Source organism: Scyliorhinus canicula, chromosome 27 (genome assembly GCF_902713615.1).
Source record: "Scyliorhinus canicula chromosome 27, sScyCan1.1, whole genome shotgun sequence".
Classification (NCBI taxonomy): Eukaryota; Metazoa; Chordata; class Chondrichthyes; order Carcharhiniformes; family Scyliorhinidae; genus Scyliorhinus; species Scyliorhinus canicula.
In genome coordinates, this window is record NC_052172.1 from 6,709,685 (window position 1) to 6,723,730 (window position 14,046).

General features: G+C 48.1%; 1 protein-coding gene across 1 annotated transcript in view; it reads right to left on the reverse strand.

Annotated features, from left to right (window-relative positions):
- Positions 1–432: 432 nt before the first annotated feature.
- Positions 433–14,046, reverse strand: part of LOC119957846 (complement C1s subcomponent-like) — a 76,659-nt gene continuing 63,045 nt past the window's right edge. The window contains exons 9-11 of the mRNA XM_038785997.1: positions 13,474–13,593; positions 7,117–7,194; positions 433–1,450 (exon numbers count right to left, since the gene is read on the reverse strand). Of these exons, the coding sequence (XP_038641925.1) occupies positions 663–1,450; positions 7,117–7,194; positions 13,474–13,593 (986 nt within the window). The 3' untranslated portion in view covers positions 433–662. The remainder of the gene's footprint in view (positions 1,451–7,116; positions 7,195–13,473; positions 13,594–14,046) is intronic.

Sequence of the window (14,046 nt, forward strand, 5' to 3'; positions counted from 1 at the left end):
GTGCCGCCCCTTCCAATTTTTACATTTATATTCCACCCTCTGTCTGTATTGTTGTGAATCTTTTTCTCTCTGTGCCTCTCTTGTCATGTGTGTCTAACTTTCTCTGCATGCTTGTGTGTATCCCTCTCTGTCTGTCTCTCTAATCTCTGTCTGCCTCTCTGTCTCTAATGTATCTCTTGCTGCTCCTTTCTCACTGTGTCTAAATCTCTCTCTGTGTCTTTCCGCACCTCTCTCTCTTTATGGCTCTCTCATGTATACATCTGACGCACTCCCTCTTTCTGCTTGCCTCTGTGTCTCTCTCTCTCTTTCTCCGTGTCTCTCTCTTTCTCTCTCACTGTGTGTGCCTCCCTCTCTCTCTCTCTTTGAGCCTCATTTTGTTACCCGTTCAACCTCTTTCTTCATTTGATCCTTTAATAAATAAAAACACTCACACAGAGGAACTTGTTGTTATTATTTTAGACGAGGAGACTGCTCATTTCCATTAAGTGCACACATGGGATAGTGAGGGAAAGAAATAAAAACGTCTTGATGAGAGGAAGTGGGGGGGGGGGGGAACAGAGTGAGAAAGGGGAGAGAATGAGGGAAATAGCGCAGTGAAGGAAAACTGAGATAAGTTCACAATGACATGTTATTGTGCTTGATACCACAATGTGTGAATATGCTTATGCGAGCACCTCCTCACCCTCCTCATTCTCGTGTTCCTTCATGGTGTTCTCAATCCAGTCCAGATAGTTCCCTACATGGGTGTACACCCCATAATGGCCACACTGCGGCGGACCAAACGATGCAATGCCCCTGACAATGTGACGACTGCGGTCGCGACGGTCCCGGAAGACGTATGGGCCCCCACTGTCCCCACGGCAGGAACCCACGCCCTGTCGTCCAGCGCAGATCATGTTTGGGGTGAAAATGGGCTTCTTTCCCTGGAAGTTGGAATTCTCACACTCATCCATGCTGACGACGGGAACCTCGGCAAACTGCAGAAAGATCGCAAGGCTCCTATTTTCTGTCGTACCCCAGCCTGAAATGTAACCCAATGTACCGAAATCTGGCAGAGACACATCTCCTCGTTCAGGCAGGCAAAGGGGGGACAGGTTGGGTCCCAGTTTCACCTCTTCCTGGAGCTTGATCAATGCAATGTCGTGATTGAAGTTGGGTTGCCCGTGCTTGACCTGCTTGAATTTGGGGTGGATGAAGACCTGTTCAGCGAGGAGCATGTTCTTTGGTGATTTGTCCCTTAGATTAATAAATCCACCGTGAATTTCCACCTGGCGCGTGTTATCAAAGAGACAAGCGGTTGTCAACACCCACCTGTCGGAGATCAGGGCTCCTCCAGCCATCCGATTGCCGCTGGCGAGCAGACGTACCTGCCAGGGAAATTCACCCAGTTTTGCCCTTCTGCCACCAAAGATGCGTCCGGCATCGGAGGAGAGGAGGCATTTCCCGCAGACTGGGGAGAGATGATAGAATCAGAGGAATTGAAAAGCTCTTGGATCACTGTCCAAACACCAGGATTTGAGAGACTGCACACAGTGGCATCGTGTCACTCCAACAGATAAGCTAAAGTCACTATTGTCCCAGATGACCATAGTCTGCTTTCCACTTTCAGGGGGGAGAGCTGACTGGTGGTGATTTAACCTGAGGGTCACCACACCTCAAGAGAGGGAAAAAGTCGAGAGGGAAGGGCCTTCGTGAATAACCTCAGGCCGTATGGGGAATTGAACCCACACTGTTGGCCTCACTCTGCATCACAAACCAGCTGTCCAGCCATCTAGACTAAACCAGCCACCTCGCCAACAACCCCACTACACACCCTGCTCAGAGGGCATTGATTATTATTGTCACAAGTAGCCTTACATTAACACTGCAATGAAGTTACTGTGAAAAGCCCCTGGTCGCCACACTCTGGTGCCTGTTCGGTACACAGAGGGAGAATTCAGAATGTCCAATTCACCTAACAAGTACGTCTTTCGGGATTTGTGGGAAGAAACCGGAGCACGTGGAAGAAACCTACGCCAGACACGGGGAGAACGTACAGACTCCGCACAGACAATGACCCAAGCCGGGAATCGAACCCGGGACCCTGGAGCTGTGAGGTAACAGCGTTAACCACTGTGTTACCACCAACATGCCGCCCATTGAGTTGATATGGAATGAAAGAACATTAATATTATTGCTCATTTTGGGCACCCTGCATGTAAAATTTTTATGTGGGCTCGGTTTAGCTCACTTGGCTAGACAGCTGGTTTGCAATGCAGAGCAAGGGGTTGTTTAGCAGGGGCTGTTTAGCACAGGGCTAAATCGCTGGCTTTGAAGGCAGACCAAGGCAGGTCAGCAGTACGGTTCAATTCCCGTAACAGCCTCCCCAACCACGCGCCAGAATGTGGTGACTAGGGGCTTTTCACAGTAACTTCATTTGCTGCCTACTTGTGACAATAAGCAATTTTCATTTCACTTCATTTCCAGGCCTGGGAACATAGAACATAGAACATAGAACGATACAGCGCAGTACAGGCCCTTCGGCCCACGATGTTGCACCGACATGGGAAGTCAAAAACTAAAGGCCATCTAACCTACACTATGCCATTATCATCCATATGCTTATCCAATAAACTTTTAAATGCCCTCAATGTTGGCGAGTTCACTACTGTTGCAGGTAGGACATTCCACGGCCTCACCACTCTTTGCGTAAAAAACCTACCTCTGACCTCTGTCCTATATCTATTACCCCTCAATTTAAGGCTATGTCCCCTCGTGCTAGCCACCTCCATCCGCGGGAGAAGGCTCTCACTGTCCACCCTATCTAACCCTCTGATCATTTCGTATGCCTCTATTAAGTCACCTCTTAACCTTCTTCTCTCTAACGAAAACAAACTCAAGTCCATCAGCCTTTCCTCATAAGATTTTCCCTCCATACCAGGCAACATCCTGGTAAATCTCCTCTGCACCCTTTCCAAAGTTTCCACGTCCTTCCTATAATGAGGCGACCAGAACTGTACGTAATACTCCAAATGCGGCCGTACCAGAGTTTTGGACAGCTGCAACATGATCTCATGGCTCCGGAACTCAATCCCTCTACCAATAAAGGCCAACACACCATAGGCCTTCTTCACAACCCTATCAACCTGGATGGCAACTTTCAGGGATCTATGTACATGGACACCGAGATCCCTCTGCTCATCCACACTACCAAGAATTTTACCATTAGCCAAATATTCCGCATTCCTGTTATTCTTTCCAAAGTGAATCACCTCACACTTCTCTACATTAAACTCCATTTGCCACCTCTCAGCCCAGCTCTGCAGCTTATCTATGTCCCTCTGTAACCTGCAACATCCTCCCACACTGTCTACAACTCCACCGACTTTAGTGTCGTCTGCAAATTTACTCACCCAACCTTCTGTGCCCTCCTCTAGGTCATTTATAAAAATGACAAACAGCAACGGCCCCAGAACAGATCCTTGTGGTACGCCACTCGTAACTGAACTCCATTCTGAACATTTGCCATCAACCACCACCCTCTGTCTTCTTTCAACTAGCCAATTTCTGATCCACATCTCTAAATCACCCTCAATCCCCAGCCACCGTATTTTCTGCAAGAGCCGACCGTGGGGTACCTTATCAAACGCTTTACTGAAATCCACGTACACCACATCAACTGCTCTACCCTCATCTACCTGTTCAGTCACCTTCTCAAAGAACTCGATAAGGTTTGTGAGGCATGACCTACCCTTCACAAAACCATGCTGACTATCCCTAATCATATTATTCCTATCTAGATGATTATAAATCATATCTCTTATAATCCTCTCCAAGACTTTACCCACAACAGACGTGAGGCTCACCGGCCTATAGTTACCGGGGTTATCTCTACTCCCCTTCTTGAACAAAGGGACCACATTTGCTATCCTCCAGTCCTCTGGCACTATTCCTGTAGCCAATGATGACATAAAAATCAAAGCCAAAGGCTCAGCAATCTCTTCCTTGGCTTCCCAGAGAATCCTAGGATAAATCCCATCAGGCCCCGGGGACTTATCTATTTTCACCTTGTCCAGAATTGCCAACACTCTTCCCTACGCACCTCAAGCCATCTATTCTAATAGCCTGGGTCTCAGCATTCTCCTCCACAACATTATCTTTTTCCTGAGTGAATACTGACGAAAAGTATTCATTTAGTATCTCGCTTATCTCCTCAGCCTCCAAACACAACTTCCCAGCACTGTCCTTGACTGGCCCTACTCTTACCCTAGTCATTCTTTTGTTCCTGACATACCGAGAGAAAGCTTTTGGATTTTCCTTGATCCTATCTGCCAAAGACTTCTCATGTCCCCTCCTTGCTTGTCTTAGCTCTCTCTTTAGATCCTTCCTCGCTTCCTTGTAACTATCAAGCACCCCAACTGACACTTCACGCCTCATCCTTCTTCCTCTTAACAAGAGATTCCACTTCTTTGGTAAACCACGGTTCCCTCGCTCGACCCCTTTCCTCCCTGTCTGACTGGTACGTACTGATCAAGAACACGCAATAGCTGTTCCTTGAACAAGCTCCACATATCCAGTGTGCCCAACCCTTGCAGCCTACTTCTCCAACCTACACATCCTAAGTCATGTCTAATGGCATCATAATTGCCCTTCGCCCAGCTATAACTTTTGCCCTGCGGGGTATACTTATCCCTTTCCATCACTAATGTAAAGGTCACCGAATTGTGGTCACCGTCTCCAAAGTGCTCACCTACCTGCAGATCTAACTCCTGGCCTGGTTCATTACCCAAAACCAAATCCAATGTGGCCTCGCCTCTTGTTGGCCTGTCAATATATTGTGTCAGGAAACCCTCCTGCACACATTGTACAAAGAATGACCCATCTAATGTACTCGAACTATATCTTTTCCAGTCAATATTTGGAAAGTTAAAGTCTCCCATAACAACTACCCTGGTACTTTCGCTCTTTTCCAGAATCATCTTCGCCATCCTTTCCTCTACATCCCTAGAACTAATAAGTGGCCTATAGAAAACTCCCAACAGGGTGACCTCTCCTTTCCTGTTTCTAACCTCAGCCCATACTACCTCGGAAGAAGAGTCCCCATCTAGCATCCTTTCCGCCACCGTAATACTGTCATTGACTCACAGCGCCACACCTGCCCCTCTTTTGCCCCCCTCTCTGAGCTTACTAAAACACCTAAACCCCGGAACCTGCAACAACCATTCTTGTCCCTGCTCTATCCATGTCTCTGAAATGGCCACAACATCGAAGTCCCAGGTACCAACCCATGCTGCCAGTTCCCCTACCTTATTTCGTATACTCCTGGCATTGAAGTAGACACACTTCAAACCACCTACCTGAACACTGGAACACTCCTGCAAAGTCAAATCTGTGCTCCTGACCTCTATACTCTCAATCTCCCGTACCCCAAAACTACAATCCAGTTTCCCATGCCCCTGCTGAATTAGTTTAAACCCCCCAAAGAGCACTAACAAATCTCCCCCCCCCCAGGATATTGGTGCCCCTCAGGTTCAGATGTAGACCATCCTGTCTATAGAGGCCCCACCTTCCCCAGAAAGAGCCCCAGTTATCCAGAAATCTGAATCCCTCCCGCCTGCACCATCCCTGTAGCCACGTGTTTAATTGCTCTTTCTCCCTATTCCTCGTCTCACTACCACGTGGCACGGGCAACAACCCAGAGATAACAACTCTGTTTGTTCTCACTCTGAGCTTCAATCCTAGCTCCCTAAAGGCCTGCCTGACATCCTTGTCCCCTTTCCTACCTATGTCGTTAGTGCCAATGTGGACTACGACTTGGGGCTGCTCCCCCTCCCCTTTAAGGACCCGGAAAACACGATCCGAGACATCACGTACACTTGCACCTGGGAGGCAACATACCAAACGTGAGTCTCTCTCGCTCCCACAAAATCTCCTATCTGTGCCCCTGACTATTTAGTCCCCAATTACTAATGTTCTACTCCTTTCCCCCCTTCCCTTCTGAGCAACAGGGACAGACTCCGTGCCAGAGGCCCGTACCCCATGGCTTACCCCTGGTAAGTCCTCTCCCCCCAACAAGTATCCAAAACGGTATACTTGTTACTTAGCGGAACGACCGCAGGGGGTCCCTGCACTGACTGCTTCTTCCCAGTCCCATCTATCTCCAGTCTTTGGTGTAACTACCTCCCTGAAGCTTCTATCTATGACCCCCTCTGCCTCCCGAATGATCTGAAGTTCATCCAGCTCAAGCTCCAGGTCCCTAACACGGTTTTTGAGGAGCTGGAATTGAGTGCACTTCCCACAGATGAAATCAGCAGGGACACTGACGGTGTCCCTCACCTCAAACATTCTGCAGGAGGAACATTGTACTGCCTTCCCTGACATCCCCTCTAGATAAAAAAAAAACAAGAAAAGCACGGTAGCATTGTGGATAGCACAATTGCTTCACAGCTCTAGGGACCCAGGTTCGATTCTGGCTTGGGTCACTGTCTGTGCGGAGTCTGCACATCCTCCCCGTGTGTGCGTGGGTTTCCTCCGGGTGCTCCGGTTTCCTCCCACCGTCCAAAGATGTGCAGGTTAGGTGGATTGGTCGTGATAAATTGCCCTTAGTGTCCAAAATTGCCCTTAGTTGGTTGGGGTTACTGGGTTGTAGGGATAGAATGGAGGTGTTGACCTTGGGTAGGGTGCTCTTTCCAAGAGTCGGTGCATTCTCGATGGGCCGAATGGCCTCCTTCTGCACTGTAAATTCTATGAAAGGGCAAAGTAGCCTCTGGCCACCTGGGACTATGGTGACATTACTTCATGTCAGTTAATTGGTGACCAGGACAGTGACTGATAATCTGTTTTAAAGTTGCTGCTTAATTCTGCCATTCTGTGCACTGCACTTCAGAAGGTGAAGCTGGAAATAGCAGTGGGAGCAAAGCAGATTCAGGTTACTACTGGCGCTCAGAAGGAAATTGCAGGAATATTGAATAGGAGAAATAATTTATAGGGGTATGGGGAAAGAAGAGAGGAGGACGATATTTACTGTGTAATTCGGCTAAAAAGCCAGCAGAGGGGCAATGGAGGGAATGGCCTCCTGTGAGACAGCCAATGATTTTGTGCTACTTTCCTGCTCATTACACTCTTGTAAATATTTACCTGGTTTGCACTTTGGAAGGGTCTCCTGTCCACTCGCGACATCCACCCATTCAGCATTATGCGAGCAGTTAAAAATAGCTGGTGGGGAAAATACGTAAAGGGAGAGAGATATCAGATGGAGAGCGACATGTACAGCCACACCTTTATCCCAGCCATAATGCAGCTGATTGAGTCACTTACCCCTGTCATTCGTGGCTGAACTTGATTTACCTGCACATCATTTTTGTCATGGGAATGTCCCTTTAAGAAATGTGTTCTCTCATCACATGGCAGCAGTGATGTTATTGTGTGGGTGGAGCTGGGCTGTGGCACTGGGTTGTTAGTTTTGTTTTTGAGCTGGAAGCCGTTGTGTGGCCGTGAGTTTTACTTTCCGTTCAGACTTTTGGTTGCTGTATTCAGACGACAAGGATCTTAGATTATCTCTCTCTCGCTGCATGTTAAAAGGTGTCCAGGTCACGTGATATTTTAAAACGGATTACTTCTTTTCTCAAAAGAATTCAAACCTACTGTTTTGGTTAAAACGTTTTTTGTCTTGTTTGGATGTTGTTGCATGAGTGAAACAGGATCAGGAAGTTATTAATGGTTAACTATAGAGTACTGTAGCTGTGGAGGGTATTTATGTTTGTAGTTGATAAAAATACTTATTATGTGTGTTTATAAAATGTTAACTGAATTCGTAGGATAAACTTTGTTTTGTTTAAAAGTGTTTAGGGCCTCTGTTAAATAACACCTGAAAAGTAGGCCCTTGTGCTCCTCCTAGACAAAATCTATAAACAGTTGATCATCAGGTGAAGTCCATGATATACTTTGGTGTTCTCTGAACCATGGCCCATCACAATTTATATTTTTTAACTATCCTCCACCCACTGCAATGATGTTGGCCAAATCCCCCGATCCTCTTGGGAGACATTGCTGCATTTCCAGTCATATTCTGTGCAGTGATATCATGTGTGTGTTGTAATTCACTGACTGACCACTAGGAGTCTCATTAGTATATGAATGAATGTTAGAGTCTGGTGACCTTAGGCTGACTAGGGAGCCGGGAGAGAGGTTGCTTGTACATAATCATACTATTATTCATCTGTTGTTTGTTTCTATTTGACCCACAGTTAATGTTAATATTTTGCTTATAGCTTCAGCTGAAAGTGTTCTTGTAATATAAATCAGGTCATCCGACAAGAACATTACATTTGGTTTGCTGTAGTTTGGAGAGACTCATTGCAGTGATGGGCAACTTGGCTGGTGAGTGGGCCACATAAGCGGCACTCCTTCATCTCAATAGGTTGCAAGGTTGAAATTGGGCATAGAACCGCATCAAGTCTGCGCCGATGCCTGAGAGAGCGCTGGACCCAGGTCCACATCCCGCGTCCACCATACCTTATTTCCGTAAACTAACCTGTACATCAATGGACTCGAGGGGAAAATTTATCACGGCTAATCCAACTACCTGCAGACCTTTGAACTGAGGGAGGAAACGGGATATTCTGGAGGAAACCCACGCAGACACGGGGAGAGCGTGCAGAATCCGCACAGAGTGTCACCCAAGACCGGAATTGAACCCCGGTTCATGGCTGTATCAGACAGCGGTGCTAATCCGGGTCCCTGGAAATCTGAGGCAGCAGTGTTAACCTGTGTCCCTGGCACTGTGAGACAGCAGTGTTAACCCGGGTCCCTGGCACTGTGAGGCAGCAGTGCTAACCAGGGTCCCTGGCACTGTGAGGCAGCAGTGTTAACCCGGGTCCCTGGCGCTGTGAGAGAGCAGTGTTAACCCGGGTCACTGGCACTGTGAGGCAGCAGTGTGCTCACCTCGGTGCCGCCATAATTATTAACTGTGACCCTTGAATATGGATGAATACATTTAATGCATGCCGAATATTTTGTTATAGAAAATGCTGTCATCATCGTCAAGTGATTTTTAAAAAAGTGTGGCAAGGTGATCAGCGGTTTGCACTGCTGTCTCACGGCGCCCGGGTTCGATCCTGGCTCTGAGTCACTGTCTGTTTGGAGTTTGCACATTCTCCACAGCTAATGCTGTGAGCAATCAGCATGCACCTCGCTTTATTCATTTACATGCAAATCACTTCAGTCATAGAATCAGAGAATTTACAGTGCAGAAGGAGGCCATTCAGCCCATCAATTCTGCACCGGCCCTAAGAAAGAGCACCCTACCCAAGACCACACCTCCATCCTACCCCCGTAATCCAGTAACCCTGCACAACCCTGTTGGACACTAAGTGGCAAGTTAACATGACCCATCCACCTGACCTGCACATCTTTGGACTGTGGGAGTAAACCGGAGATCCATTGGAAACCCACGCAGACGTGGGAAGAATGTGCAGACTCCGCACAGGCAATGAACCAAGACGGGAATTGAACCTAGGACCGTGGGTCTGTAAAGCAACAGCGCTAACCACTGTGCTACCATGCTGCCCAGTCATACCGGCAGGATAGACACCAGTGGAACGTGGCAACAGTCAAGAAAATCTCCTGTGGGCCCCATTCAGATTCCTGACGGGCCACAGGTTGCCCCCGAGGCCTTCGGTTGCCCACCATTGATTTATGGACTGTTTGCTCTGGGACATTATTTAGGCAAACTCTGCTTGCTCCAGTAGCTTTCTAAAAACAAGAGACACCATAAACGTCTGCTGCAGTGTGCAGTTTACCAAGAGGCATCCTTCAAAAGTTTTCAAACGTTTCTGAATACACGAGGTAAAGTAAATCCTTCAATTCACCAACATTAAATAAACAATTCCAATATTGTGTGCAGTTTTGGTCTCCGGGCTTGAGGATGGGCGTTCTTGTTATTGAGGGTGTCCAGCGAAGATTCGCCAGACTAATTCCCGGGATGGCAGGACTGACATATGAAGAAAGATTGGATCAACTGGGCTTGTGCACACTGGAGTTCAGAAGAATGAGAGGGCATCCCATAGAAACATATAAAATCCTGATGGGGCTGGAAAGGCTCGATGCGGGAAGAACGTTCCTGATGTTGGAGACGTCCAGAACTAGGGGTCACAGCCTAGGAATGTGGGGTCAGCTATTCAGGACTGAGATGAGGAAGAACAGGGCAGTCACTGCTGTCAGGGCAGCACGGTAGCATGGTGGTTAGCATAAATGCTTCACAGCTCCAGGGTCCCAGGTTCGATTCCCGGCTGGGTCACTGTCTGTGTGGAGTCTGCACGTCCTCCCCGTGTGTGCGTGGGTTTCCTCCGGGTGCTCCGGTTTCCTCCCACAGTCCAAAGATGTGCGGGTTAGGTGGATTGGCCATGCTAAATTGCCCGTAGTGTCCTAAAAAGTAAGGTTAAGGGGCGGGGGGTTGTTGGGTTACGGGTATAGGGTGGATACGTGGGTTTGAGTAGGGTGAGCATTGCTCGGCACAACATCGAGGGCCTAAGGGCCTGTTCTGTGCTGTACTGTTCTATGTTCTAACATCTCTCAGAGAACATAAGAACATGAGAACTAGGAGCAGGAGTAGTCATCTGGCCCCTCGAGCCTGCTCTGCCATTCAACGAGATCATGGCTGATCTTTATGGACTCAGCTCTCTCTCTCTCTCTCCCCCCCCCCCCCCCCGCCCCCCCACACCCCCGAACACCAGTGTTGTGAACTGGTGGAATTGTCCACCGCAGAAAGCTGTTTGGGCAAGTTCGTTGGATATATTCAAGAGGGAGCTGGACGGGGCCCTTGCAGCTAAAGGGATCAAGGGGTATGGAGAAAAAGCGTGAATGGGAGACTGAATTTGCATGATCATATTGAATGGTGGTGCAGGCTCGAAGGACCGAATGGCCTACTCCTGCACCTATTTTCTATGTTTCCAAGTTTCTTTGTCACTACTCCTGTTTCTGAGATGCCAACCCTTGACAGTAATAACCCACAAACCATTTGACTTGGGTCACCACCAGCCCTCAGTGTTAATGGAGTCTTGCTGTATGCTTTTCCCTCCATGATAACAGCAACTGAAGTTTAAAAGGAAAGTTTTTTGGGAATATCCTGAAGGGTGAGGAAGAAATAAAAGCCATAAATGTAAAATGGCCAAGAGGACTTGTCATATCGCCCACTTGATTCTCGATTTCCTCACTTCAGTCAGATAGGGAGGGATGGGTAAAGGAAGGCGGGAAACATCCAGTTATACATTATCACTGCTGCTAAAAACTGCAGAAAAATTCAAAAGGGAAAGTATGTTTGGTTGTAAAGGAAAATGGTGCAGAGGATGTGAGGGGGACCTGGAAGGTGGTTCGACATTAGTTAAGTAGGAATACGACTTGCTTTCATTAACTGAGGTGTAGAATATAAGAGCTGAGAAATTAATGCTTTGAACCTATGGCAAGCCCAACTGGAAGAACATGTGCAGTTCTGGTCACTGTGTGTTGAAGTACGCAGCGTGCAACGGAGATTTAGGAGCACGTTGGCTGGAGTGGAGCATTTTATTTCTGAGGAAAGGTTGGATATGCTGAAGTTGTTTTGTTTGGGACAGAGGGGACAGAGGCGAGACCTAATTGACGTGTACGGAATTATGAAGGGTTCAGATCGGGCATTTTCAAAGTGGGGGTCGCGACCCACGGTTGGGACACGGGCGGGTGTCGGGAGGGTCACGGAGCCATCCATCGCGGCGTTCCCGATTGCAGGAATTCAGGCACAACGGCCGCAGCAACTGGCTTTTAAAAATGACGGCTGCGACCAACTTTAAAAATGCGGGCGCACTGCGCATCCATGCCCGCTCATCAGTGTGCATGCCCGGAGCCCAGGTGGAGTTCAGTACGAGCTCGCCTCCTCCTGACGTCGGCACGATGACACATCATTTTTTTTTCCAATTTAATTCAGTCTTCCTGCATCTGTCTTAAATATGCTCAATGGCTGAGCCTGTAGAACACTCTTTGGTAGTGAATTTCAGAGATTAAAAAGAGTCACAGGGTAGCACGGTGGCGCAGTTGGTTAGCACTGCTGCATCATGGCGCTGAGGTCCTAGGTTCAATCCCAGCTCAGGTCCACTGACCATGTGGAATGTTTACATTCTTCCCATGTTTGCGTGGGTTTCGCCCCCACAACCCAAATATGTGCAGGGTAGATGGATTGGCCACGCTAAATTGCCTCTTAATTGGAAAAAATTAATTGGTACTCTAAATTTATTTTTAAAAGAAGAATCACAATACTTTGAGTTAAGTCATGCCTCCTCATCTATGTCTAAAATTGTGGCATTGTAATCTGCAGACTATATCCCCAGGCTGTAAACCACCCACCTGCCTCTGCTCTGGACAGTCCTGAGAGAGTAATGCCTGTTTCAATGAGGTCATTTCTCATTCATCGCTACTCAAGACTATAGAATATAAGCCCAGGCTGACCTCTCGCACTACAGGTCAGAGAAAATGGTGGGTCGCGAAAGTTGGCCGGCATGGGCCGCGATGGCCGTCCAGCGTGGGTCGTGAATATCGGCCGGTGTGGGTCGCGAAAGTTGGCCAGCATGGGCCGCGATGGCCGGCCAGCGTGGGTCGTGAATATCGGCTGGTGTGGGTCGTGAAGGTCGGCCAGCATGGGCCGCGAAGGTTGGCCAGCGTGGGTCGTGAATGTCAGCCAGCGTGCGTGGTGAAGGACGGACAACGTGGGCCATGAAGGTCCGCCAGCGTGGGTCATCAATGTCGGCCACCGTGGGTCGTGTAGGTCGGTCAGCTTGGGCGCTGTGAAGGTCGGCCGGCCTGGTCGCGAAGGTCGTCTCGGGTGGGTCCCGAAGTACGCCCGGTTGAAAAAAAAGTTTGAATATCATGCTGGAGATAGAGTGGGTAGGGAGTCCTTTTATCCCTTTTATTGAGGAGTCCATAACCCAGGGGCAGGGATTTTTGGATGCTTGGTGGGGATTTAAGCGGAACTCTATTCACCCAGAGTGTGGTGGAGATCTGAAACTGCTTCTGAGTGTGATAGAGGCAAACACCCTTGTAATAACCTGCATGGGACACGGGGAGGCAATGATTGCTTTCCCCCTGTGGCCTGAGGAGTATGATCTCCCCTGCTCACTACGGGGCTGTTAACCACGTGTATAGGTTGGCCAGTCTGGAACCAACCAACAGATAGGTGAGGGATAACCTCGATGTATATAGTTGAAATAAATGTCACATTTTCTATACTCTACGGATCCTCTTGGCCTTGTTTAAACCCCTCAAAGGATTGAATATTCAGATTAGAGCTGGAAATGTCAAAATCTACAGGTTCCCGTACCAGCCGCCGGAATGTGGCAACTAGGGGCTTTTCACAGTAACTTCATTGAAGCCTACTCGTGACAATAAGCGATTTTCATTTCATTTCATTATAAACCAAGAGCTGGAAAGTGGGATTGGGGGATGGCCACGGCGCTGATACGATGGACTCACCATTTCCTTCAAGTTTATAGTATGGCTCTTCACAGCTGTACTTGCTCTGTGATTTGTAAAAGGTGGATGTGAAATTACTGTATCCATTCTTCAATTTTGCTGGATATCCACAGTCCACAGCTGAGAAAGGGAGATTGTACTTTAATAAAGCTCAGTCAGGTATCAGATGCACCCTCAAAATTCATTATTCCAGTAATCATTTGTACAAATATTTATTCTATATATTTATTGATCTTTTTCTACGATTGATAAATTCCAGGTTTCGCGCCTGAAAAATTCCATCACGTTCAAATCGCAATTCCCAGAATATCCTTCACCATAAGATCATGGACTGGATGCTCCGTCGACGGGATGCTCCGATTTGCCGGTTGTGCACTCACGCCTGCGGATTTCCAGACAGCGCGGGTGTGCCCACAATGGGAAACCCCATTGAACGGCTGCTGGGACAGAGGATCCCGTTGCCGGCGGGGAGTGCCGCACCAGAAAACTGGAGTGGCAGGACAGAAAATCCCGATGCATGAATTAATTCTGCCGTGTTACAAATGACCAGGTCAAAAATAGTTTCTGACCGGA